Raw genomic sequence first — 26,929 nt, 5'->3', positions numbered from 1 at the left:
GGAATATGTAAAATTTAAAATTAATCCACATTGTATAAAGTAAATTCCATGTAACTTCTGGATCAGAGATTTTAAAAATTGCAAAAGACACGTCTATAGGAATCTCCAAATAAATAACCAAATCATTCAAAGCCAATAAAGATGCCTTCCTCTTAAGCCATTTTATTATCAATAATAATGTGCTCATCGTGCTCTAATTTCATATTCTCTCGAAATAAAAATATTTAATCCTATTATGACTACTAAATTTTATTTAATTTTATACAAAAAATATATTTTCAAATTATTCTTAATCATATTTATTAAAAAATAACATTTATATATAAATTAGTCTAGAATACTTCTGAAAAAGAAAAAGACTGTTAATTTTTTGAAGAATAAATCAATTAATTTCAAAATATAAGAATTAAAATTAAAATATTTGTACAATTTTCCCTCTTATTTTTTTCAACGGCACGACGCATCGTCAATATATATGATCAAATCAAATCCGATTGCTGATACGAAAATCGTTGTTAACGAGTAATTTTTAAATAGTTTGGTAACAAACTTTGTTTAAAAAAAATCCAAACACCTTTATATTAAGTCAAGATTACGTGTGAACAATTTCGGAAAAAATCTGTGGAAAGTAAAATACGTTGGTGAGAGAACGTTGTTTTAAGTTTTGAGAAAGTGAAAAAGTTTGGTGAAGCGGAATTTGTTTGGAATCGGAAAACGAAATTTTGGAATTTGTAACTATCAATTCGCGATCATAATTATTAGTAACTGTTAATATATTTAGTATTGAATTTGGAGGACAAGTATTTGGACGCGTACGTTGTCAAAACAAAGCAACGTTATTTCCTGTAAACAAACAAAGTCTCTTTTTCCCTGTTTCTGCCAACTCCACACCTGACTGAAACTTCCCAAACCCCACCTCACCACGCCACGCTTCGCTTCTCTCTCTCTCTCTCTCTGTCTTTACTTTCGCTCTTTTATTGCACACTCTTCTCTTTTTTTCTTTTCTCTTCTTTTGCATGCACCACCAGCACCATTCAATTCAATTTCGATTGTTACAATGGGTAACATCTGCGCTCGCTTGAAGGCGAAGCCCGCGCCGCCGCACTCCTCCGCCGCCAAGAAGCGCTCTGTTTCCCGCAGAGAGAGGAAGCTCGATGACGCTGCGATTCGCGAGCAGGCCATCGCCGCCGCGATTCTCTTCAAGCAGCATCAGCAGCAGCAGCAGAACTTCGATCGCTCCACTTCGCTTAGGTACCCGAATGGAGTCTCCAAGAAGAGCAGCAGCAACAGCAACACCTTGCCGAGGAGTTCTAGCTCCAGGGCCAGGTCCCTCACCGACCCTCTCCTTCAACCTCATCAGCTTCTCAATCAGGTGAACCTTCTTGATAGTTTAAATGGAAAAAAATTTGAAAACCAAGGTTTCTATTTTTTATTTTTATTGTGGGGATGCAATTCGAACTTCACGGTTTTGATCTTTAGGTCCTTGTGGCGGTTTTTTCGCGATTATTGATATTAATAATGTAGAGAATTGTGGAAGATTATAGCTTCCGAAATCCGAAAAGGAAAAAACCTTGACTAAATAGCTATTTAAAATCTTTGAAGAAAAAAAAGGAGTCTTTGCGTGATTTTTGTGAGGAATTATTTTCTTCGGTTGATTTGGTTTGTTGTGTGATTTTGGAATTTTTGAGAATTTAGTTAATTTTGGTGGATTTGGTTTGTTGTACCTGTGTTGGGTGATTTTGAAAATTTTGATGATTAAGGTAACTTTGGCGTAATGAGGGTTATTGTTTTATTAGATTTTTTTTGTAGTTTTTAAAACCTTTTTGTGATGTGAAAGGAAATGCATGGATGTCGGCGTTTTGAGATGTTTATAGTATTTTTTAAAATCCGAATTCGGGCTTTGGTTGAACTTATGGTGTTGATAATTACTTGAGGGGGCTTCTATGATGATGTGGTTTCTTAGAGTTAAAGTAGATGAAGATGTCGAAAGTGGAATAGAATGTTGAAGGAAGCGGTAGGATTTTTGAATGGATTGTCTGTAATGGTCAGTTAATTTTTTCTTCTGCCCCCGAGACTTGTATCAGAACAGTGTTGGGAAATAAAATAACTTGTTTCATCTGCATCTAATACTATTGTGCAGACATGTGTTACAGCATCCCGGGGCATGTCCTCTAGATACTTCAAATAAAATTTTGTAAAGAATTATGTGTTCTAGTCTTGAATAATGGCAGGCGTATGAAGGAGGTGAAGTTTGTCCCTTTGAAGTGCTTTTTACTGGAAGTTAGGGGTAGCTTTGAAGGGAACTTTGTTTTGCCTCTTTCTTGTCACAACATAGATGTCAGGGTTACTAAAGTGACATTGAATTTCAGATGGATCTAGTACCGATTTTTCTGATTTGAATTTGCACTTGTTGTGTCATTTTCTCAGTCAAACATTTATATTACAAATCTCCTTTCTTCTACTGACTCTATGATGTTGCATAAAACAGGAATCCATTACTTTTTATTTATTTATTTACTTATTTGGAGCTCTAGCAAAAGAATGGCATGCTGTTAACACTTTCATGTTGTCTTTGCCAGTTCAAAATTAACTTTTCGTTATTTCATCCTTTCGTTGTTATCTTTGTTGGCGTGTTTCCTTTATCTTATACATGCAGCTTTTCAATTTGACAGGATGTGAAAGTCGATGATCTTGAGACAAATCATATTGTTCTTGTTCATGGAGGTGGCTTCGGGGCCTGGTGTTGGTATAAATCTATTGCACTTCTAGAAGAAAGTGGTTATAAAGTTGCTGCAATAGATTTAACTGGTTGTGGAGTGAGTTCATTTGATACAAACAGCATTACAAGTTTGTCACAATATGTGAAGCCACTCACTGACGTCCTTGAAAAACTTCCTGAAGGCGAAAAGGTACTTACACTGCCTTCCATTTTTTGTAAATAATCGATTGATCTATTCTATCCTTATTATTTATCTCCATTGACTGTGTTGGTGTGGAGTATTTTAGTGGAGATATGATGTTTGGCTTTTAGCTTATATGACACTTTCAATCATCGCCAACTTATGGTGAAAGTCATGGTTTTGTGACTTGACATCAGGGATGGCAATAGGATGCGTGTGAATTTGACTATTCCAACCCCATCCCCATCCCCATCCCCATCCCCATCCCCATACTCAACAGAATGAGTATACCCATACCTGCATCCGTAGCCACCTCGTTATTGTTTCATATATTAATTAAATAATTTTTTATAAAATATAAAAATTACAGCAAAGCAAACATGATATTATCAAGTATTCAATGCCAAAAGCATACACATTTTTTTCCAATGTCAAATATCAAGAAATTATAATTGTAGCAAATGTCAGTCCATTCCCATATTCAATCTAAAAAATTGAGTATTACCCATATACTCTTACCTAGTAATGCAGAGATTCCCTGTCAAAACTGGGATGGATTCGGACAGTATGTGTAGGTACCAGTTCATTTGCCATCCGTACTTGCCACTCCCATCCCCTCCAAATACACTTTGTAGTGTTGTTATAAATTCCATAGTAGATTAATGGTCAAGAAGAGAACAAGTAATATGTATTCTCATGGCTAAAAATGTGGAAAAAAATCAGGACAAAAAGAGGTGCTGAAAAGCAAAGAAATTGTACTAACAGGACAAAAAGGTTCCAGAGAAAATTATTGATGATTTGGGTTGAAGTTTGTAAGTGCAATTGTAAAAATCATAAAGCTAACAAGTTATTTCCCGACTAGTGGTGAAGTAGGGATAGTACAACTTCCCTGAAATTGCTTAGGATATGTGGTAATGGGTCACATTGTTAACAGTGTTGCAATATTTTGTTTTCGTATATATTTTTCTGAGGGTTAAAATGTTTATCATGACACTAATTGTATTTGGAAACACACTCAGATTTAATTTGAGGCAATCATGTTCGTGTTACAACTTGTAGTTTTTTTTCCTCTATAGTTTTAGTTTGTTCCAATTAAATTTCACTTTGTGAAATGTAAATGTTTCACCCTCACTTTGCTCCTGGGAGGACACTCATAGTTTTGGGTCATTTGGCGTCGTTGCTTGCTAGGATGCAATGTTGGTAGTACAAGGTCTGATCTCTCTAGGATTTTTTTTTTCCATATATTTCTTACCTTTTGAATTCTTATGAAGGTGATTTTGGTTGGGCATGATTTTGGTGGGGCATGTATATCATATGCAATGGAGATGTTTCCTCTTAAGATTTCCAAAGCTGTGTTTATTGCTGCAGCAATGCTGACGAGTGGACAAAGCACTCTCGATATTATTTCTCAACAGGTGTTTCTTCTCCTGCTAGCTTTAAGACTGATGCTTCTTTATTTTACTCCAACTGTGATATGAAATCTGAAAATTTCTACGAAATTTTTTTTACTCTCATATTTATGAAATCACGCTACTTTGGAGTAGAATATTTTTATTTTACAATGGACTAAGGTTGAAAACAGAGACAGAGGGCATCTGAATTGTTTTATAATTTCTGCTGGTTATATGTGCGATTTTAATTTCTAAAGGTGAAGAATTCTTCTATCCTTTTAGTGATGATTTGCTTGTGGTTATATATTGCAGGAAGGTTCAGACGATCTTATGCAACAGGCTCAGAATTTTATATATGCTAATGGGAATGATCTTCCTCCCACTTCTTTTGATCTGGACAAGTCATTCTTGAAGGATTTGTTATTCAACCAAAGTCCCTCCAAAGTAAGTAGTTTGGGTGGTGGCCGAATTTCCTCCTTTCCATTTTTGTCCAAGTGAACAATCAGAAGTCTTCCCTTGCTACTGCTGCATGAGCATTTTTTATATTTAGATGACAGTACATGTGAAAGTGACTCATCATTACTTCTTATCCAATCTCTTTTTCAGTCTGAGTTGGTATAAAGATTTGCAAAGTATTTTTTAACATTTGATTCCTGGATTTTTATTTGTAGAGTGTAAACCATATGATTAGTTGATCTTCAGATTTATTGGGGACTCCACTCCATTATAATCAGAGTGAGAATTATCACATAAATATATGTTGTATGATAATTGAAATTGTGCAACTAGTTGAACTGCAGGCAACTGCTTTATCAGTGCTTCATAATTTTCAAAATGGATAGTTTTCAGTGTTGTCTGTTGAACATATAGCATTTTCAGAAAGATTTCGTTGTCTTTTATCTGTTACTTCAAATAGAGGCTTTACATATGCTTTGTGGACCATAGTACTAAAAGTATAATATATTTTGTATTACAGTCTTCTGTTTAAATTCTTGCTGTCAGGATCTTTCCCTTGCTAACCAAAAATGTTCTCTAGCATTAGGGGATGCATTCGTAAATATGCTGACTATTATATACATTTGTATATGTGATTCAGAATCTAAGTTTTGTTTCTGTTCTTTTTAATAGTTTTTTGCGAGCTTATATCTATTTTCCCTGACCCTCCTTGTTTCTTGTTGCTTTCTAAATGCAGGATGTTGCATTAGCATCTGTTTCCATGAGGTCCGTACCATTCGCACCAGTTTTAGAGAAGCTTTCCCTTTCGGACCTGAAATATGGATCTGTAAGGCGGTTTTATATACAAACTCTTGAAGACAATGCCATACCCATTTCACTCCAGGAGAACATGATAAATGCAAACCCCCCAGAGAAGGTTTTCCGTTTAAAGGGGGCTGATCATTCTCCTTTTTTCTCAAAGCCTCAGGCTCTGCATAAGTTATTGGTAGAAATCTCAAAGATCCTCTGAGAACATTCATTGGCTATATTGTTTGTGAAGCCCTACCCACATGAAATAAGAATGTGCATTTGGCTTATTAGTTTAAGTCTAGTATTGTGTGCAAGTTACAGGTTTCATTCTTTTTCCTATTTTTGGAGTTAAATTTTGGAAGTTAGCTTGTATATCTTGTAATTTGTACCAGGTCTTTATATTGCAAGTATCACTAGTTATAAATGTCGGTACCTGCTGATTAACGTTGCAAGTTACCCTCTTAGACAATTAGAAAAGAAAACCTGTAACGTACTGATCCTATGGCAACACTGCGTCCACCGTAGTAAAGATATCATGATGCAGAGGCACATTACATGAAAGGAGTCCTTGGCATCAAACGTGTTTTCATTCTTTTTTATGTTCCATTGATACTGCTGGTTGATGGAGATTTACATTTTGAGATTCCTGGAGACTCCATTGAGCTGCTGCTGCTACTGTTCTCTACACCTACTTTTTGTTTAAGCCAGTTTGCTCCAATATTTTTACTTACGACTCTAATAATAAGTGTTTTCTACCTTTAGCAACACGAGTGAATAAATTCCCCGTGCTTGCAAAATTGTAAGAAAGCTGATATGTTCTAGTGTTCTGCTGAATCTCTTGGCAGTTTGTGATGATTAGTGTTTCTGTTGCTATCCAGCATGGATTTGGAGGATTTAATGATAAAATTTAGTAAGAATAACAGTTAAATCCTGCTTGGAGTTACTGAGTTTTATAAAATTAAACTAATATCGCTGTTGAATGAAAACTTGTTGTTTCCTTGAAAAATATTGGAAAAGTAACATCGAAATAGAACTTCTTTCTCCTTTGTAATTTGGTTAGAAGAAAGAGGGAAATAAGAAAATTTGAATGTTGAGAAAACCTGAGACTAAGAGATTTATCTCTTACATGAAAACATTACATCTCCAGATTTTGAGTTTTATAGTGGGTAGAATGAGAAAACTGATATAATGATAATAACTTACTGTTTTAAGGTTTTTGAGTTTGAAAATGATGTTATGTCCTATTGAATCTCTCAATGTATTCCTTTCAAAAGATGTTATCAGCAAATTTCTAACTTGTTTGATGGTGTTGATGTAACCTCTCTTTTTAGTAATTGGAATAATAATTTTCAGGTTTTAAAATTTTGTTATTATTGTCATCATTAAAACAATGATCTATAAATTGAATTAATTTTATATGATATTTTTCAAATTTTTTTTTCATAATTTTGTATATACACCCTTAGAATACAGTACACCCTTTTCACATTTAATGAATGGAAGCCTCCTCGTCCAATTACTCGTTGTATTAGTCAAAGTTGACGGCATAGCTCTTTTCTTATTTGTGTTGTGAGGATTGCCTTTTAGACGAACTTGTAAACTTTGAAAACTAATCATGATTCAAATCGTTGATTCTATCTTTCAAATAATTGCTAAATTGTAATCTATAATATACGTTTTATTACCTCTTTTTCTTTCCAAAATATGAGTAAAGAGTTGACTTTTAAAAAATAAATTCTCAATCAAAATTAGTAACAACTTTTTTGGTATATTTTTGACAAAACACATGTAAAGTCAGAAGAAATGAGTAAAGATTCAGGACAAAGCCTAATATGAACATATTTTTTTTAAAAGAAAAGTCTTTTATGTCGTCTTGAAGAGTTTTCTCTCTGGATATTAGAAAACTGATAAATGTATAACTACTACTTACCAAATTATACAATGCATTTAAAAAATAGTGAACGAGGGTTAATAATATAGAAAATTTAGAGGAGAAAAAACACATCACAACACATATTCTCTTTTGGAAAATGATATTGTGAGATCTTAGAGTTGTATATAAAGATAGGCTTAAAAGTAAATATATATAATAAAAAGTAAATTTAAATTTAAATAATATGAAAAAATATTAAAAATATTGAAAGTTGTAATATAATCATATAAAAAATGTGAGATGTTAATGTATATTACTCTATTCTCTTACATTTTTCTTGCTCTATTTATGAGATAAATAAAAGTATTATCAAGTTCGTGTTTTTTTAATAATATATTATTTTAAGAATTTAATAGAATAATTTTCAACTAATTTTCGTATTATCCTCCTAGCTTTTTGAATTAGGAAATTATTCATCCCAAATTTTAGGATGAGATAACTTTACAATTTTGCCCTAAATGCGTAAACAACGAGTTTGACTGTTATTATTACCACCCATCAGTTTTGTTTTCAGCTAAAGATTGTGCCTAGTGCTTACTGTAGTTGAGGATTAACTAATAATGGTGATAGATAATAGGGTATAATCATCACAAATATTTCTTATATCTGCTTCTTCCTGCAGTGACAGAGCAAGCTCAAGTTGAACCTGCACTTCACCCATTGATGGTCGTTCATTTGGATCAAACTTCAAGCATCTTTCTGTGATATCTACAAATACTTCCCAGCTTTCGGGTGCAATCTTTCCTTTAATGTTTGGATCAATATTCTCCTCAACAGGGTGTTGCTGCCTCTTCTCAACACTGTTTAGCTTGTCTTTGCATACCACTTCTAGTAGAACTACACCAAAGGAGTAAACATCGCTTTTTTCTGTTAATGTATTGTTCTGTGAAATCTCAGGAGCCACGTAGCCATATGTACCTATAAAGTGAAAGTATTTTTTGGATTATTATTCTGTAGAACACTTTTCAATAAAGTAACATGTTGCATCGACATCCAACACATCTAGAGATTAGGATATTTCTTCTTTATAAATGGGTGCAAACCTCACCTTATAAACTAGTTTTATGAAATTGAGTTAGACTTAAAATTCATTTCTTAACATCCATTTAAAGTCTATCCTAACAAGAGTTTGTTAGGCCTACCGTGTCACTCGCTATCGGACTGTTATCAGACCACCCATAACATATTTCTACGCACGACTTACTAATCTTGGCGTGAGGGAATGTGTTAGAGATCCCACACATCGACTAAAGATTATGATATTTCATTCTTTATAAATAGATGCAAACCTCGCTTTATAAGTCGGTTTTATGAGATTGAATCAGGCAAAATCCACTTCTTAACACTCATTTAAAGTCTATCCTAACGAGAGTTTGTTGGGTCGTGCCACTCGCTATCGGACTGTTATCGAACCACCCATAACATATATTTCCACGCACAAGTTAGTAATCTCAGCATCGACTAAAGATTAGACTATTTTATTCTTCATGGATGCAAATCTTACCTTATAATCCAGTTTTATGAGGTTGATTAGACTTAAAGTCTACTTCTTAACACAACATAAATAAATACCTGTAAAGCCATCTTTTGATATTGTCTTTGGTTTTGGCTTTGATGAATGATGTGGTCCTGTTAAGGAAACCCGAAAGTCTGAGAGTTTGGCCACCATGTTGCTATCCAAAAGAATTTTATAAGGTGTTATGTCACGATGAAAGATTGTTCTTTTGACACCTGTGTGAAGGTAGTGTAGTCCCTGTGCTACTCCTATGCAGATCTTTAGCCTTTGCTTCCATGTTAGTGGCTCCCTTTTCATATCACTACGATAAAGGATATCATGGAGAGATCCATTGGTCATGTACTCATATACAATATTCTTCTCCTCTTTGTGATCACAAAATCCTAATAGAGTGACCAAATTTGGATGGCGAAGCTGACAGAGCAACTCAATTTCGTTCTTGAACTGCTTTAGTTCGGACTCAGTGATCCTGTATATTCGCTTGATTGCAACTGTACACTCAGTAACACAATTGTATTGGAGAGAGCCTTTATATACAGTACCAAGGCTTCCACTTCCAACTATTTGTTTTTCGTCAAAGTTGTTTGTGGATTTTCTAAGATCGGCTAAAGAAAATTGAGGGCATAGCTCTTCTATCACAGTTGGATACCGTCCCCGAGATGAACCAGTATGCTTAAAACAGCAGAAGATCAATTTTTTTATACACATTGTCCAATTTTAGATACCTGTTAGAAAACATGACTCAGGAGAAAATTGGTAGAAAAGTATGTAACTGAAATGTGATTGTATAGATAACAAGAGAAGTGATAGAGGAAATGTACTCATATTTCCCTGTGTTTCATTTCAAAATGGAAAATAAAGGAAAGATAGAGGAAATAATGTGTCTTTAATTCTAATATTTTGCATATCACCATCAAATAATTTGTTCAGCTAGAAGTGATGATAGTTTCATAGATTGAGATTCATCTCCCCCATATCAGTAAAAGTAACATTGCATCCATCTATGTAATGAAAAAAGATAGAAAGCAAATTACAATCAAACAAACATATGAAATGCAGATGGCATATGAATTAGATACATAGAGATTCAAGAAATATACTTTCTTTATGTATTACTCAATCTTTTTTGCAGTAACTTATTGATCATTCATTTCCTTATTAAAGCATCTGAACTTTTGTTTCCCTGTTATTTGTTTGAGAGGAGAGGGGTGGATCAACTGAAATTAGTCACAAACTAAACTAGCCCTAGTGTGGTCTCTTAAAATTTACTTGCTTTGTTAACAAGTATCCAGCTTTTGATTTGTCTGGACGAGATTAACCTTGCATGTTCTGATATGTTGATTATTCAGGAACTGCTATAGGGCAGAATATAACTATATAGTTCACACCAAATTCTTTCACGGGGATTATTCTTACATGGATTTACAAAGAAACATATTTTATACGGCTGGACTTGACTACATAAAACCGGCTTATAAGATAAGATTTGTACTCACATCCTTCACGTCAAGGTTACAACTCGTGTATGAAAATTTATGTTATGAGTGATTCGATAATGATCTGATAATGGATGGTCCAATAGGTCCAACAAACTCTCGTTTAAGATATGATTTAAATGACTCTGATAACATATTAAGAAGTGGACTTTAAACCTAACTCAACCTCATAAAACTGACTTATAAGATGAGGATTACACCTAGTTGATGTAAGATTTCTAAAAAAAAAAACATCAATAGATATCTCAGAAAAAGAATACAAGTCGGGGAGTTTTGCATATTTTTAGAAATAGAGAACATAACTATTTGGAATATCACACAAAATGTCATATTGGTTGGAGAACCTGGAGATGAAGAGAAAGGCAGAAACGTGGTTGTGTTCAGCTTAGGGATCCTGCTGCTTCTGTATCTTCTCTGCTTCTCAATAAGCTTGCCAAAAACTTGACCTCTGATAATTCCCTCTTGCCACATTAATAATAGATAGAACCTCTCGGTGTTAGTATCATGGAATTAAGGAGATTTGACTTGAGATACTAAAGTGAGTTACAGTTATTAAGTATTCAGATAATTATTGTGCCGTGTTTGATTAATCTACATCAATTTCTTTATTAATACTTTAATGTTTATATTTTTCTGATCTAAAATAGTTAAAGATACAGACAATGTTTTCTTTTAAATTTCTTATATTTTGCTTTCTTAATAGTATTATCATTTTAGACATTTTTCAATTTTTATAAATTTTCAACAATTTCTTAACTTTTATTTTTTAAGTATATTTATGTATTTAGTATGTAGAATAATTTATTGGTTCTCCAATCTTGCTGGAAACATATAAAATAAAATAAAAAATAATTGGCGAGTCTGTGTGGTGTAATTTATTTAACTTGAATTCATTATAAATCCAAGTAGTTGGATTAAAATTATATTTACATTAATATATTCTAAGAAAATCAATTTAAAGTTTTATAATTCCAAATTTAAATAATTGGATTGTAAACTAAATTTATATTTTTTTTAAAGAAATAGTTATAAATCAGTTTGATAAGAAAATTAAACTAGTTTTTTTTTTCAAAATCGATTTTAAATAAAAAAATAAAATTAAACCTAACAAATAAATTAAAATGTACATTAAATATGTGAAAACATATAAAATTTCATTGCACTCCAAAATATACTTAACAATATAATATGATAAAAGGGAAACAAATATAATAATATTTAGTGTTGTTTTAATAGGCTATAAGGTGTATCCAATCAATATTTCAAGAGTTGCTAATTTCGTATTGCAATAATTCTTAACAACTCAAATGTTTATTAAGTTTTAACGATGTTGTATTAATCTTGTTTAATGACTTAAAATAAATAATCTATTTCCTCAGCTCAAAATACTGAAAATGTTCTGATCATCACCATTATTTTTGGTATCAGTTTCTTGTTCCCATGACAAAGTAATTGTTCAAGTTAAATTATAGAAAGAGAAAGTAACTACTAATTTATAGATAAAAGTATAAAAATATCATTATTAACTTAAAAATTGAAAAACATTGTTTTTCATCATAAATTATTTTATTTTAAAATTAATTTTACTCGAAATTATTTGCTGACATTTTTCTTATTATATATGCAATAAAATAGCATTAATGGAGCATCCAAACTCCAAAGCGCTTGGTTGCAGAACCACACCACACCACACATTGGGTTGAACAAGAGGCACTCCATAGAAGGTGGTATCTTCTTCTGCTTCTTTTACAAGCCCTACTTGTTCCTTAATCTCTTTTTGTGTTCTATGATTTGGCCATCCTTAACTGGATCTCGTTAATTATGCTCCCATAATTGATTCCATATCTAATTTCACTGTTATGCTTTTCGGCTTTAAATTTATGCTTGCGAAAAATTTCTAGCTGTAGATTCCTGCTTCATATGAAATCGTATATTATTTAGCATATGGTATTCTTCAAGAATTTGTTAAGCATACATTATTTTTTCAAAAGTCAACACTGGTCTGCTTCTGGCAGTGTAGGGATTTACTTTGTAGTTGAAGTAACACATGCACAAAATTTAACAGTAACTAGATTTTTATGGTTTCTGGAACATGGATTGGAGGAATATACTATAGATTTAACTTTGTATAGAAAGTTCAACTGCGTTCAGTAACCTTTTCCATTTTTTCTTCTTCTTCTTCTTCTAACTGCTTTTCAACCTTAAGTTTGTCCTTTCCTTTTCAATGTTAGCATGTTTTTGTACTTGAAGTTTACATATTCTAGGTTTTCCCAGTTTTGTTTTTAGTTCCCCTTTTCCAATTTGAAATGGACAATGAGGGGAAGAAGTATTTGATTGCCAAGAATTTATGCATTAGACTCTTCATGATCTGTTTTGCAAAATCTTATGACAATTTGACTAATTAATACACATTCATAATTTCATATATCACCTGCATAAAAAAGGCTTCTATCTATCGATTTAGGCGTAAAAAGAATGGCTGTTTTATTAGAGTAAAGTTGCTGTCTCATATGTGAGGCTTAACGATATGAGATGACGTTTTATCTCATGATTTTGTTCTTGAAGGAGACAGAATAATCAAGATGGTTGAGGCAGTTGTGTCCTTTGCAGTTGATAGGCTTGGTGATCTACTGATTGAAGAGGCCAGATTGTTAATCGGGGTGAGTGACAAAGTCATAAACATGAAAAATGAACTAAAGAGGATGCAATGTTTCCTAAGAGATGCTGAGAGCAGGCAGGATGAAGGTGATACTATAAAGAATTATATTTCGGAGGTTAGAAAATTAGCCTTTGATGCAGAGGATGTGATTGAAATTTATGCTATTAAGGTTGCATTTGGAAGAAGTATTGGAGCTAAAAATCCAGTCTCTAGAACTATAAATATTCACAAAGTCGGCTATGATCTCATATCAATCAATTCTCGAATATCTGACCTTACAAGAAGCTTACAAACTTATGGTTTGACTGCAACAAAGGACAATGAAGAAGCGTCTGAGGTGAAAAGACAATTGAGATGGTCTTATTCTCACATTGTGGAAGAGTTCATTGTTGGCTTAGATAAGGACATAGAAAAAGTGGCGGAATGGCTATTAAATGAAAATATGGGCTATCGATTTGTTTATATTTGTGGAATGGGTGGTCTTGGTAAAACTACACTTGCCAAAAGCATTTACCATTACAATGCTATTAGGCGAAACTTTGATGGTTTTGCTTGGGCCTATATATCTCAGCAATGCAAGAAAAGAGATGTTTGGGAGGGGATTTTACTAAAGCTAATTTCTCCTACGAAAGAGGAAAGGGATGAGATTACGAAAATGAAAGATGATGAACTGGCAAGGAAGTTGTTTAAAGTTCAGCAAGAGAAGAAATGTTTGATCATCCTGGATGACATATGGAGCAATGAGGCATGGGACATTTTAAGTCCTGCCTTTCCATCACAAAATACTAGGAGTAAGATAGTTTTTACGTCCCGCAATAAAGACATTTCATTGCATGTGAATCCTGAAGGCTTGCTTCATGAACCAAGTTGCTTAAATGCAGACGACAGTTGGGCATTGTTTAAGAAAAAAGCTTTTCCAAGACAAGATGACCCAGGTACCTAGAAATGTCTTCAGCGAGCAAACTTATTTAACTCTTAAAAATGCTCAAATAGTTTGTTTCATTATTTCATATCTAATTTCCCAATTTTCTCATTTATCTTTCATATTTATCAGTTATGTGATACCGGGAGGAAAGTGATAAAAGCACTTTCTTTCTTTTTTCGAAAAATTCACACAATCATTATAATTTTTAAGCATATATTTATGAGTAAAAATTAGCACTTTTTGTTTTTTAAAAAAAGCATAATTTCCTTAAGTTGATTTTTTTTTGTTGTTGTTTATTTGGCTGTAATAAGTGATAGTTCAGGTGTCTAAGGAATAAAAACACTGTCATATATTGCAATATGAAATTCAAAGGAAGTTTGAGTATTGTGAAAATGTAAAGTGCTCTGTTTTCATGTGAAACTAGATATACCCCATTCTGTGGGAATAGATGAATTAAATAATCTTTCATTTTATTCAATCATAAACTGTTTTTTAATTTTTATATATTTTAAATTTTCTATATTTAACTTTATAATATGTGTTAAGAGTCAAAATGGGGAACTTTCTGCATTTGGTCTCCTTAATACCATCTGGCTTTTCTAAAGGTAAGATATGGACCTTTTTATTGAATTATATTTAAGATTATGTATCTTAAATAAGTGTTTTCTGCTCTTTTACAACTAAGTATATGGTTAGTAATAATCGTTGTTTAATTTACAGTTGAATCTGTAGATGTTTCTGCATAAACAAGGAAATGTGTAATGACTTCTCTCATGTTTGATATTCTGCATAAACAAGGAAATGCGTATACTTCGGAAGAATTTCTGTATTCTTGTTTATGGTACCATCGTTTTAGTTAATGCGATAATTTCCTGTTACTTTTTGCAGAATCCACGACTTCTGATGACTTTAAAAGATTAGGCAGAGAAATGGTTGCAAAGTGTGCTGGTCTGCCTTTGGCTATCATCGTTCTAGGAGGCCTTTTGGCTACAAAGGAGTCGGTCAATGAGTGGGAAAAAATACACAGGCATCTAAGTTCGTACCTGATAGGAGCAGAGGTTCGTGATAGGCGAAGATTAGATGAAGTGTTGGATTTAAGTTACCAGGACTTGCCTTGTCAACTGAAGCCATGCTTTCTCTATTTAAGTCAATTCCCTGAAGATTCTGAGATACCAAAAACTAAACTACTGCAGTTATGGGTGGCAGAAGGTGTTGTTCCATCTCAATACGAGAGTGAACGGGATGAGACAATGGAGGATGTTGCTGAACGCTATTTAGGTAATTTAATTAGCCGCTGCATGCTTCAAATTGGTCAGATGGGGTCGACTGGTAGGATCAAAACCTACAGGCTCCATGATTTAATGCGGGATCTGTGTTTGTCAAAGGCCAGAAAAGAAAATTTTCTATACATTATTAATGGATCACAAGAAAGTACCATTGATGCTACTCATTCATCTAATGTATCAGATGCAAGACGAATTGATGAAGTTCGTAGGCTTGCTGTCTACTTGGATCAACATGTTGATCAATTGATTCCGCAGGACAAGCAAGTGAATCAATATCTCAGATCCCTCGTATTTTTTCACGACAAGAAGTGTAGGATGGAAAATTGGGACCTAGTCAGAGGTGTTTTTGTGAAGTTCAAATTACTTAGAGTTCTAGATCTTGAAGGAATTAAGGGGCTGAAGGGACAGTCATTGCCTAAAGAAGTGGGAAATCTTTTATGGTTGAAGTTTCTGAGTCTAAAAAGGACTCCTATACAAGTACTGCCATCTTCCTTGGGCAATTTGGAGAATCTGCAATTCCTAAATTTGCAAACAGTCAATAAAGTGAGCTGGGATTCAACAGTGGAAATTCCAAATGTAATTTGTAAGTTGAAACGGTTGAGGCATTTATATCTTCCTAATTGGTGTGGGAATATTGCTAACAACCTGCAATTGGAAAACTTGACTAATTTACAGACACTAGTCAACTTTCCTGCCAGCAAATGTGATGTAAAAGATCTGTTGAAGTTAAAAAAGCTCAGAAAGTTAGTCCTGAATGACCCAAGACATTTTCAAAAGTTTAGTGAAAGTTTCAGTCCCCCTAATAAGAGGTTGGACTGCCTTCAATCCTTGTCTTTAAGGACCGACATGCTTTCCTTCCCTGAAAATGTAGTAGATGTTGAAAAATTGGTGCTCGGCTGTCCTTCCCTCCGTAAACTGCAGGTTGAAGGGCGGATGGAAAGGCTGCCAGATGCCTCACTGTTTCCTCCACAGCTTTCAAAGTTGACTCTATGGGGTTGCAGACTTGTGGAAGACCCAATGGTAACATTAGAGAAGCTTCCTAACTTGAAGTTTCTAAATGGGTGGGATATGTTTGTTGGAAAGAAAATGGCATGCACACGAAATGGTTTTCCTCAGCTAAAGGTTATTATACTTCGTGGCTTGCCTAATCTAGATGAGTGGACAATAGAGAATGAAGCCATGCCTAGTCTTTACCGATTGAGCATATCTGATTGCAACAATTTAAAGACGATTCCTGATGGGCTAAAATATGTTACTAGTCTTCGGGAGCTAGAAATCAGGTGGATGCCTAAATCATTCAAGACCAGGCTTGGAACTGCTGGAGAGGATTACCACAAAGTCCAGCATGTTCCATCTATTGTATTTTTGAACTAAGGATGTAAGTTGAAAAGTTTAAATACCGCGTTGAAGTAATTTGCTCAAAATTATTTTTTGTAAGCTTTCCTTGTGTTTGTTGTTTCAGTCTTTCATGTTTGGTTGATTCTCATTTCTATATTATGACAAACAAATAATTAGGGCACAGTTGATCACTTGTTCTCCAGTTGTTATAAATTTGACGTTGCTTGAACTTTTAGTGTTCCATGAAACAGGAAGTTATTTTCTTATGATTTGTTGACACAATAAATTCATGCTAACAACTTTTTGTACATTTGCAGTGAATCAATAACTATCCTCCTTTACCCTCGTGCTTTCAGTCTCCAGAATCTGAGGTTTAAACTTGGAACTTGCTATGTTCGTGCCTGGTATTTTTTTGCATTGTCATCGATGGATTCAATTATTTTTATTTAATATGATTTTTTATATTTGCGAGATTGTTTGTAGAATAGATTTTCCGAATCCTATTTAGTGAAAAAGCTTGGTTGTTTTATTATCACAAACTTGTAAATGTAAACACTGATTTCTATGTTTTCAGAATGTATTACATACTTCATTTCATATAACTTTCTTCACTCAGTAACATTTTTTTTTTCTTTTTTTCATTAAAATTTAAATTAGGAAAAAAAATAATCATAGAAAAATGAGTGTTGTTATTTTAAGAGAAGAAATATATACTACCGGAGGTTAGAAAATTTTGTCCAATAAAAGAATGTCTTGGGTTTTAATGTCATGAACATACTTGACTCTTGTGTGAAGAAAATAGTGCAATCCGGGTCCCATGTATATGTAAATGTGAAGCCTCTCTTACACAGAAGTGAACCAACTTTGTTAGTACTTTAGTGATAAATGTAATCATGAAGGGAACCAGCAGTCATGTACTCATAATCGAGAACCAACTTGTTTCCTTCATTGCGAAATCCAATCAAAGGCACAAGATTGGGGCGGTGGAGTTGTGAAAGCACCAACCTAATGCTGTTCTGGGAAAAACCATAAAAAGAATGTTTATGCCACCATTAGACAGCATCCACCAACCGGGATGATATTACCACTTTCTTATAGATGTTTAATCCAATTACTCAACTTTGCTTGAAGTTCCTTCTTGCTGATTGTAACTCTTCAAGGGAAAAAGCAATGACAAAGTTCTATGATAATTGACTTTTCTTTTCCTTAAAACATTTGCTTGATAGCATGAATTTGCTCACTTGGACTCAGTATGAGAAACAAAAGAAAACAGAGGATACCCTTTTGTTTTGTGGTCAAAGAAGTAAAGGTTGTAATATAATAGAAAAGGAAAAAGACAGGCTAAATGAGGAAGGGAATGAATGTCTCATGTCAAAGTATCTTATATAGAATTTTTTTTTATAAATTGCTAAAGCTTTAGACCTTAGTCATTGTCTTATTGACTTACACTAAGCAATCTCAGCTGCCACCGTATTCTATTCTATTCCTTGCAAAATATGCCCAGAGAATTTGAAATTAAGAGGGACACTTCAGGGTGTCCCAAGCCTTATACAAGAATAGGCAACCACACGAAAAGAAGACATTCAACGCAACAAAAACAAACCATAGATTTTGATTTGCCATGGTTGCTGCAGAATTTTGCAGAAAAAAGTGTCTAAGCAGTGGTTAAAACCCTTTTAATTTGCCATGGTTGCTACTAAAAAAAGTAGAGAAAAGTGGCAAATTTCCTCCCGAGGATTCCCATGTATAAAAGAGAATTTGAAATATAAAATACATATATGTAGTAACACTGGTGCAACAAGCTGATTTTATATTGTTCATTCAATCAATGTAGAAAATTATCAAAATAGGACATCAATATATCTTTTTCCTTCATTTTTTTAAATCTTGATATTGTCGTGTGTTGCGACTCCTCCTAGGTTTCTGCTTTCTCCTGCAATTGAAGCGCAAACTCAAGCTGCATCTCCACTTCGCCCATGTTGGGTCGTTCCGTTCCTTGTTTATGCAAGCACCTCTCAGTAATCTCAATGAACGTTTTCCAACAATCTGGAGCAATTTTGGACTCAAGAAACGGATCAACTATCTTTTCTGCATGTACCTCCACTGAATAATTGGGGTTGTTCACACGTTCCAAGTACAAATCTCGCGCTTGCTTTGCACTCACAACTTCCAATAGAACCACACCAAATGAAAACACATTTGATTTCGCAGTCAAGATGCCAGATGCTGCATACTCAGGATCACAATATGCGAAAGTATCATGGTTTCTCACAACAAGAGATGACCTTACAACATCAACAGCTCCCCTTTTGGACAACAATAAACCAGAAATTTTAGGCTCCCAGTTTTGATCCAAAAGGATGTACTGTGTTTTCAAAAAACTGTGTATCACAGAACACCTGCCTCCTGTGTGTAGATAGTGCAACCCACGTGCCACACCTATGCAAATTTGAAGCCTCCTTTTCCACGAAAGTGGAACAACTTTGTGATTGTTTCTATAATGAAGGTGATCACTGAGTGAAGCGTTAAGCATGTATTCATGTACAAGAATCAGACGGGGGTCTCTTCCAATGCAAAATCCAATTAAAGGCATGATGTTGGGGTGGTGGAGTTGACAAAGGAAGAGAACCTCGTTCTTCAACTGTGATTCTGAGAGACCAGAAAGAGAACCCTTTTTGAACCACTTTATTGCAACAGTTGTATCACCTTTTTTCAGGTAACCCTTGTACACTGCCCCGAATGAATCTTCTCCAATCACCAAAGATTCGTTAACACTCGCTAGTGATGACTGTATCTCTGCAAGTGAAAAGTGGTGGCAAAGTTCTTCCATGATGTTGAAGGTTGTTGTCATGAGTAATCTGTTTTCCCCTGGTTCAGGGTTAGAGAAGCAGGACAAAAGTGAAAGAAGACCCATTAGTGTTGAGGAAGTCTAGGACTGTTCATGATAAGATTGTCCATAAATTGCTAATTAAGACTTAGTTTTGGAGTTCGTCACACGCAATTAGAAAAAACTATTTTTAATTGTGTATATAGAAAAATAAATATTCCATGTTGCTGAGTCTTGCTTGGGTTGTCCCAATAAGAGTACAAGACTAAGCCAGAGAAAGCTACATACATGAAGTCTTGGACTTGGTCATTATGATTAGGCAATTTCTTCATGCAACATATCACTTTTAACTGCATCCTATCATCTTTTAAAAATTTCAAAATTATCTTTATTCTGGATTTTCAAATCCAAAATAATAAATATAATACAAAACTAAAAAAATACATTCCAAAAAAAAAAAATATCTAGAAAACATAAAATTGAAAATGCATTCTGATAAGAACTTTTGGAATTTAAAAATGTGTTCTAGAAATTTAAATTCAAAATATTTCTGAAAAAAGAGTTCTGAAAATGATTTTTATCCACAACCTCTTTTTATTTAAGGTTATTTACATATTTTAATAGAGGTGTATGTTAGAATTGATATTGAATTTACATATACTGTAGTTTTATATTTCTTATATTACTTACGAGTATAGTTTTAAAAACAGATACGATCTATGAATTTTGATTGAATCGAGAATCTGTCAAAACATTGGTTTGCATAACTTAAAATTACAGAAGTAAAAATAATAAAAAACTCATTGAACCAATAAAAAACGAGCCAAACTATAAGAAAGGAGGTAATAGCTACAGATTTAATTAGTGTTTTAAAGTCCATTCATTTTAAAATTAATTCATCCTAATTTAATATGTTCAAATAAAAATTTCCACAACTATTTAATCTCAAAATTAGATTATTAAAATTTCTAACTTTAAATAAAAAAAAACTTATAAAGAATGGCTCAAATTGTTATAAAATCCCTGTGTTCATATATATGCTTATAGTTTGATGTAGCTATTGATATAAGTTTTAGAAGAAGAAATTATTTCATTTTAAGCTAAATTAGTCCTAATTTAATATATCTTTTTACTAAAATCATTGATTTGTGATTAAAAATAATATTTTTTAATTTTTGTAATTCTAAATTAAAGCTTAAGCCTTGTTTAGATTAAGGGGTCCACTACTCTGTAGAAGGTGTGAGTGGATTTAGACTGTTTCTTCCTGCACCACCGCCATATCTTTTTCTGCCACCTCCATATCTTTTTCTGCTACCTCTATACACAATATGAAAATACATTTTTATCTTTTTTTTTTCACCCTCATAAACTAGTTTCCGGATTATGTAATCCAAAACACATTTGAAAAAAGGCTTCTGGATTACATAATCTGGAAGCTAAATAAAACTTTCGGAATGCATCTGAAAAAAGGTTTCTGGATTACATAATCTAGAAGCTAATTATAAATTTGAAATATGACTTCCAGATTATGTAATCAAAATATTATAGATGGGCATTTTTGGAAATTCAAAAATATATGGAGGTGAGAGAAGAAGGTATGGAGGTGCAGGAAGAAACAGTCGTGGATTTACATGCATTTGTTGGGTTTGAATTGGCTCACTTACTGAAGAAAAAATGGTGGAAAGATGCTAAGATACAAACATTTGTCCAATTTCTCTCTTGCCATTCCCATTTTTTCATCACAGTATTTTTATTTTATTTTTGCATTGTTATTAACAATATTATATGTTAACGTCGTTCACATAATGAGCAATGAGATAAACATTCTCCAACATTCATTGATATGACCACTCAAATGCCAATGGATTGTTTTGTATGTGTGTTGCTAAAGCTAAAAATATAAATATAATAAGATTAAACATGTGTTTCTTACTGTTATTATAATATAAAATTATTTATTTTTTTAAAAACTTTAAACCATCTATATATTTATAATATAAAAATAATTGAAATTAATCTTCTTTATGTAGAATGATCACTAATTTTTTTAAATATTATATTTTTTTAAAATTCGTTATTGTTTTAATAGTAAAGTGATATCCACTATACCTACATGGATTAATAAGGTGAAACTTTAAAGATTATAATGGATATAAAATAATTTGTGATTATTTTTTAAGTAGATAGTGAAATAATTTTTTAGCAAGATAAGTATTTAAATATTAATTTATATTTACTCATATTTAATGTTTAATGAAAATAACACTTTTGATAATTATTTAAATTATCAAATCATATATATATAATTTTAGTATATAATTAAATTATTGACAAATTTTTACTTTTCTTTTTTCAGTATTTTTTCTCCATTCAAAATAACCACATTTTCTATATATTCTCTCTTCTTAATTTTGTTATCTTACATAATTTTTTAGTCTTTAGTATAAGAAAAAAGTTATTATGACATTTCATTTTCTTCCAATGTGCAACCTTTTAACAATCATAAATAATAATAAAATATTAAATTAAGTCATTTAATCCAAATATAAACTAAATTATTGATTATAAAATTAATAAAATAGGTTGTAAAATAGCGGTGAAAAAATTAATCGGTTGTCTATCTTAAGTAAGTTAATTACATCTAATATACGTAACATCACGTTCTTCAATGATAATTCAGATGCATTGAAATTCCATAATTACTTTTGATTCCGAATAAAATTAATTAACCATAGTTACTTTTGATGTTCAATTTGGATTAAAATTCTTCTCCATATATAAGTTATGATGTTTTGATTTAATACCATGTTATTCTTACATAAAAAAAAAGAGTATAGAATTAAATAAACATTTAATATTATCAGGGAACTTGTGAATATTTCCCATAATAAATATTAATTAAAACTTTAAAACTTGTAATTAATTATTCATTGTGTATTAATTAATAAACATTACTGAAAAATTAATTTAAAGCGAGGGACCAAAATGGTTCAGTCCTATGTTTTCCTTAGTTTTCTCAGCCCAGGCAGAATAAAACATCATTGATTATTCATATCATATTGTGTTCTGTGTGATTGCTCTTTTCTTCGATCATTGTCGAAATGAGTTCTCTTCTGTTCTTGCTTCTGGCTATTCTTCCACTTCTTTACAACATGACCACTGCTTGTTCTGATGGAACATGCAAGGTTTGTACCGTTATATATGTTTTCTTGTTTTCATCTTTTGTTGGTTTCAAACTAATCTTTGAACATTGAAGCTTCTTGATGAGTGCTCATCCGATGGAGATTGTGAAGCTGGGCTCTACTGTTTTTCCTGTCTATTAGGGTTTTCAGGCTCTAGGTGTGTTAGATCAACTGTTACAAATCAATTCAAGCTCACAGTAAGATATCTCTCTCTCTCTCTCTACCTTTTGCCTAACTTTCACAATGGCGTTGACTTTGATTATGAAAACACATAACTCACAAAGAGTTAAACCTAATTTTCACATCACCTTCCAATGGAAAGAGGGGTAGGATAAAAATCAATAATTTGATTAAGACAGATAATTATAAGTATAACTACCAAAGTCCTAGATTGCACAAACTAATAATTCAACAACCACGTGGTTGGATCTCTTGGATGGTTCTTGTTTTGGTGAAATTGGTCTCATAACCACTATTATTATATTTAATCACAATCATCTACATCAATAGGTATGATCATAGTGAACCAGTGTAGTGAAAGTCTAAATGATCTTTAGCAATTGAAAAATAAAATGAGATCAGCAAATTTATAAGCCATGTAAGTTTTGGAAGATAGATAAAAACATGTTTTATTTATTTTTTGCAGCTGGTCAAAGAAAAAGAAAAAGATATGTTCGATCATAATGCATAACTGCTCTTTTTCTTTCTGACAGAATAATTCTCTACCATTCAACAAATATGCATTTTTGACAACGCACAACGCTTTTGCCATTGATGGGGAGCCCTCTCACACAGGCGTGCCTCGATTAACTGTTGACAACCAGGAAGACACAATCACCCAACAACTAAATGTATGTTTTTTTATCAGCAAAAATTAGATGAATTAAAATGAAATATTTGACGGCTGTTCCAACCTTATATAACTGTAAAAAAACCAGATCACTTATCTATAATCCACAGCTCTAAATGTATGTATTCACTACAGTTAGCTTAAAATATCATTACTTTTCTAATGCTAGATACTCATAAGAAATGTTTGAGCCACCCTTCATTTCAACAATGGTTAATTTGTTTAAAAAACAAATTAGATAAAAATATTGAAGGAATACTTCAATTTTTATATAAAAAAAAACATTTTTATCGTGCAGTTCTTAATAGTACATATATTTGACCTGAATCCTAAACAATGGTTAATTTGTAGAATGGAGTGCGTGGACTGATGCTAGATACATATGATTTTGAGGGAGATGTGTGGTTATGCCATTCATTTGAAGGCCAATGTCATGACATCACAGCTTTTGTATGTAAAATCATCCACCCAATTTTGTTTGTTTTTGTTCTATGTTTTCGCAGCTTATTTCGGGAGAAAACAAGTTTGAAAAATCGTTGGTTACTACAAGATCCTAACTTGTGATTAACTAGTAGGAACCCGCCATAGACACACTGAAGGAAATTGAAGCTTTTCTATCAGCAAATCCAACTGAAATTGTCACAATTATTTTGGAAGATTATGTTCATGCCCCAAATGGTTTGACGAATGTCTTCACTAAAGCCGGTCTGATGAAGTATTGGTTTCCACTGGCAAGCATGCCAAGAAATGGTCAAGATTGGCCTCTAGTCAGTGATATGGTTGCCAAAAACCAAAGATTACTAGTCTTCACTTCTGTTAAGTCTAAGGAACAAAGTGAAGGCATTGCTTATCAGTGGAATTTCATGGTTGAAAATCAGTGTAAGAAAAAACCAATTTCATTCTTAGGCTTTTACTTTTTCTCTTCTTATTGCCAACTTTCATTTTGGTCATGTTTTTATCTTGAATTGTGCAGATGGAGATGGTGGTAGGAAAGCAGGAAGCTGTCCAAACAGGGCAGAATCATCTCCTCTTAACGATAAAAGCAAATCCTTGGTGTTGGTAAACTATTTTCGATCCGCACCAATTAAACCAATCACATGTGAAGACAACTCAGGAGAACTAATTAACATGATACACACTTGTTATGGTGCTTCTGGTAACCGATGGGCTAATTTTGTTGCTGTTGATTATTACAAGGTTGGTTTAAGGCAAATTTTATGTCTTCTTTCCAAGTTTTGTTGCTAAAACATATATTGTTTTACCAATAACCCTTATATTTTAATGTGGGGTTTTTATTATGCAGAGGAGTGAAGGTGGAGGATCATTTCAAGCAGTGGACACTCTCAATGGAAAGCTATTGTGTGGATGTGATGATGTTCATACATGTGTGGTAAAGCAATTAACTTCACTCTTGTTTTCTGGAAAGCATAAACAAACACTTAATACATAACTCTAGTAACACTATATTGATTTTTGTGTTTCAGCCTGGATCAACATCAGGAGCTTGCTCACCACCATAGATAAAAATCAGAGTGACAATGCCAACCATCTAGAAATATAGTGATTACCATTAGATATAGTGATTACCATTAAATTGGATTAATCTCTTTGGTTTGAGGTGGTTGAGATGAACATTTTAAGTAAAGAAAAAATGTGATATATCAGTGCCGACTTGTCACTACACTTTAGCATCGTATTTGGAATTTTTTTTTATTTCTTACAATCAAGATGGTTTGGATGCAGTTGTTCGATGGCAGTCATGCATAAATGCATAAGATCACTAAAAAAAATTATTAAACAGTAATTAAGTTTAAAGATAAAAAATAATTATTCATTATATTAATTAAATTATATATAATTTTATTGATAAAAAATAATTAGTATTTAAATTAATTTTTATTATTAATAAAAATTTATAAAATAATTTTTAAATTGGTATTTAAATTAGTTACCAAAATTTTATGTACGAGTATGTTATATTCTAAATTAGTTTATAAAAGACTAATAAATATTAATATAGAATATAAAATAATAAGTAGCTAAAACATTGATAAACTAATGGTTAAATATCAATTTAAAAATTATTTTATAAATTTTTATTAATAATAGAAACTACTTTAGATATTAATAATTTTTTATTTTTAAAATAGTATCTAATTTAGTCAAATAGTAATTAATTATTTTTCTAGTGAATTTTCATAACTTCTTTTAAACAAGATAAAGTCTATTCAACATTTGTTTTGTTTGCTTAGGGTTTAGGTTAAGAAATTTATTTAATACTCGTAGCAATAAATATTTTATAAAATATAAAATCAGCAATATATATTCTAAATATATGATAAACATTGCAAAATCTTTAATGAAAACTATATATTTATAACATACAAAACTTTTATATAAAATTTTGTCAACGACTATGTTATGTATGCCAACTAAACAAATTATATGATTCTCTTAGTATATACTTAAATGACAATTGTTTTCTTAGTGTAGAAGAAGTCAGTAGTTCTGAAGTTTCAACAAAACAAGACTTTTCATACTAAGCTTCCAATATGTACACATCATGGAAAGGCATGTTAAATCAATCCAGTTGTTGCTTATATGTTGAAGAATATCATATATTAGCAAAAGAGAAGAAAAAACAATCATCTTAAGAAATTTTTAAAGAAATCAAAGATAAAAGAATAAGAACACAACAACAAGTACATACACTACAAGAAAATCATGAAATAGAAACTAAATTTAAAGACAGAAAATAATTAGTTGTTATAGTAACTAAATTAGATATCATTTTAGAAACTAAAAAAAATTAATTTCTAAATTAGTTTTTATTATTGTTAAATAGTTATCTAATTAGCTACACAGGTTTTAACTACCAATTATCTAGATTTTAAATTTGGTAGCAAAAGTCTTGGTTTCTAATTAGATACCAATTTAGAAACCATTTAACAATAATAAAAACTAATTTAGAAACCAAATTTTTTTGAATATCTAAAATGGTTTCTAATTTAGTCAGTAACTAATTTTATTTTTTTTCTGGAAATTGATTTCTATTTCATTATTTTCTTGTACATGTAGTGATATTTACAATATTTTTATTTATTATATGATTTGTACAAGTATTATATATAGTAATTTATATTATCTTCTTGAACTAACAAATACAAAAGCCTTAAAAAATATTAAATTTCAAAACTAGAAAATATAAACACACAACAAATTATTTCTACTCAAATAAATATGTAATCCCAGATAAATATGTAATTCTAATTTTCCATTATGGATGAGAATATGTTGGAGAAGTTCAATCCTTATCCGGCCCAAATAAATAATTTGATAAACAGTTTTAGGTTCTAAAAAATAATAATAACTAAAAATAGT

General features: G+C 32.0%; 5 protein-coding genes across 9 annotated transcripts; 3 read left to right on the top strand and 2 right to left on the bottom strand.

Annotated features, from left to right (window-relative positions):
• Positions 1 to 689: 689 nt before the first annotated feature.
• LOC137825594 (putative methylesterase 11, chloroplastic) lies at positions 690 to 6,388 on the top strand. The gene is made up of 5 exons (XM_068631293.2): positions 690 to 1,372; positions 2,673 to 2,909; positions 4,172 to 4,315; positions 4,604 to 4,735; positions 5,484 to 6,388. Exons 1-5 carry the CDS (start codon positions 1,058 to 1,060, stop codon positions 5,754 to 5,756), a joined length of 1,101 nt encoding a protein of 366 aa, XP_068487394.2. The 5' UTR covers positions 690 to 1,057; the 3' UTR covers positions 5,757 to 6,388.
• A 1,549-nt stretch (positions 6,389 to 7,937) lies between these two features.
• On the bottom strand, positions 7,938 to 11,008 carry LOC137827095 (receptor-like protein kinase ANXUR2). The gene is made up of 3 exons (XM_068633309.2): positions 10,826 to 11,008; positions 9,042 to 9,710; positions 7,938 to 8,387 (listed from the first exon to the last, which is right to left on the bottom strand). The coding sequence occupies exons 2-3, from the start codon at positions 9,691 to 9,693 to the stop codon at positions 8,020 to 8,022; spliced, it is 1,020 nt and encodes a 339-aa protein (XP_068489410.2). The 5' UTR covers positions 9,694 to 9,710; positions 10,826 to 11,008; the 3' UTR covers positions 7,938 to 8,019.
• A 1,126-nt stretch (positions 11,009 to 12,134) lies between these two features.
• On the top strand, positions 12,135 to 19,828 carry LOC137823652 (putative disease resistance protein At1g50180). 5 transcript variants are annotated; one of them, XR_016514837.1, is made up of 5 exons: positions 12,137 to 12,205; positions 13,047 to 14,075; positions 14,954 to 16,729; positions 17,007 to 17,060; positions 18,609 to 19,828. XR_016514837.1 is itself a non-coding variant. In XM_068628871.2 (4 exons), the coding sequence occupies exons 2-3, from the start codon at positions 13,064 to 13,066 to the stop codon at positions 16,723 to 16,725; spliced, it is 2,784 nt and encodes a 927-aa protein (XP_068484972.2). In that variant the 5' UTR covers positions 12,135 to 12,205; positions 13,054 to 13,063; the 3' UTR covers positions 16,726 to 16,729; positions 17,007 to 17,291. The 5 variants fall into 5 exon arrangements, 2 of the variants coding, with proteins under 2 accessions (XP_068484972.2, XP_068484971.2); XR_016514836.1 differs by having other exon boundaries at positions 17,007 to 17,082; XR_016514835.1 differs by having other exon boundaries at positions 17,007 to 17,093.
• On the bottom strand, positions 18,605 to 19,603 carry LOC137823511 (receptor-like protein kinase FERONIA). The gene has a single exon (XM_068628684.2). The coding sequence runs from the start codon at positions 19,601 to 19,603 to the stop codon at positions 18,605 to 18,607; it is 999 nt and encodes a 332-aa protein (XP_068484785.2).
• Positions 19,829 to 22,559: 2,731 nt separating the features above from the next.
• On the top strand, positions 22,560 to 25,068 carry LOC150025348 (PI-PLC X domain-containing protein At5g67130-like). The gene is made up of 8 exons (XM_090293575.1): positions 22,560 to 22,701; positions 22,773 to 22,895; positions 23,412 to 23,549; positions 23,900 to 23,998; positions 24,124 to 24,427; positions 24,522 to 24,745; positions 24,852 to 24,938; positions 25,033 to 25,068. The coding sequence occupies exons 1-8, from the start codon at positions 22,618 to 22,620 to the stop codon at positions 25,066 to 25,068; spliced, it is 1,095 nt and encodes a 364-aa protein (XP_090149701.1). The 5' UTR covers positions 22,560 to 22,617.
• Positions 25,069 to 26,929: the final 1,861 nt, after the last annotated feature.

This window comes from Phaseolus vulgaris, chromosome 8, assembly GCF_051622355.1.
Source record: "Phaseolus vulgaris cultivar YP4 chromosome 8, ASM5162235v1, whole genome shotgun sequence".
Taxonomy (NCBI): domain Eukaryota; kingdom Viridiplantae; phylum Streptophyta; class Magnoliopsida; order Fabales; family Fabaceae; genus Phaseolus; species Phaseolus vulgaris.
The sequence above is the reverse complement of the archived record's forward strand: the minus strand, read 5'-3'. Positions and strand labels throughout refer to the sequence as shown.

Coding starts and splice junctions, on each gene's coding strand:
- LOC137825594 (XM_068631293.2), top strand. CDS start 1,058: ATGGGTAACATCTGCGCTCGCTTGAAGGCGAAGCCCGCGCCGCCGCAC. Junction 1,373..2,672: donor CTCATCAGCTTCTCAATCAG/GTGAACCTTCTT, acceptor TCAATTTGACAG/GATGTGAAAGTCGATGATCT. Junction 4,316..4,603: donor TCGATATTATTTCTCAACAG/GTGTTTCTTCTC, acceptor TATATATTGCAG/GAAGGTTCAGACGATCTTAT.
- LOC137827095 (XM_068633309.2), bottom strand. CDS start 9,693: ATGTGTATAAAAAAATTGATCTTCTGCTGTTTTAAGCATACTGGTTCA. Junction 8,388..9,041: donor ATCAAAAGATGGCTTTACAG/GTATTTATTTAT, acceptor TTCACTTTATAG/GTACATATGGCTACGTGGCT.
- LOC137823652 (XM_068628871.2), top strand. CDS start 13,064: ATGGTTGAGGCAGTTGTGTCCTTTGCAGTTGATAGGCTTGGTGATCTA. Junction 14,076..14,953: donor TCCAAGACAAGATGACCCAG/GTACCTAGAAAT, acceptor TACTTTTTGCAG/AATCCACGACTTCTGATGAC.
- LOC137823511 (XM_068628684.2), bottom strand. CDS start 19,603: ATGGGTCTTCTTTCACTTTTGTCCTGCTTCTCTAACCCTGAACCAGGG.
- LOC150025348 (XM_090293575.1), top strand. CDS start 22,618: ATGAGTTCTCTTCTGTTCTTGCTTCTGGCTATTCTTCCACTTCTTTAC. Junction 23,550..23,899: donor CAATCACCCAACAACTAAAT/GTATGTTTTTTT, acceptor GTTAATTTGTAG/AATGGAGTGCGTGGACTGAT. Junction 24,939..25,032: donor ATGATGTTCATACATGTGTG/GTAAAGCAATTA, acceptor TTTGTGTTTCAG/CCTGGATCAACATCAGGAGC.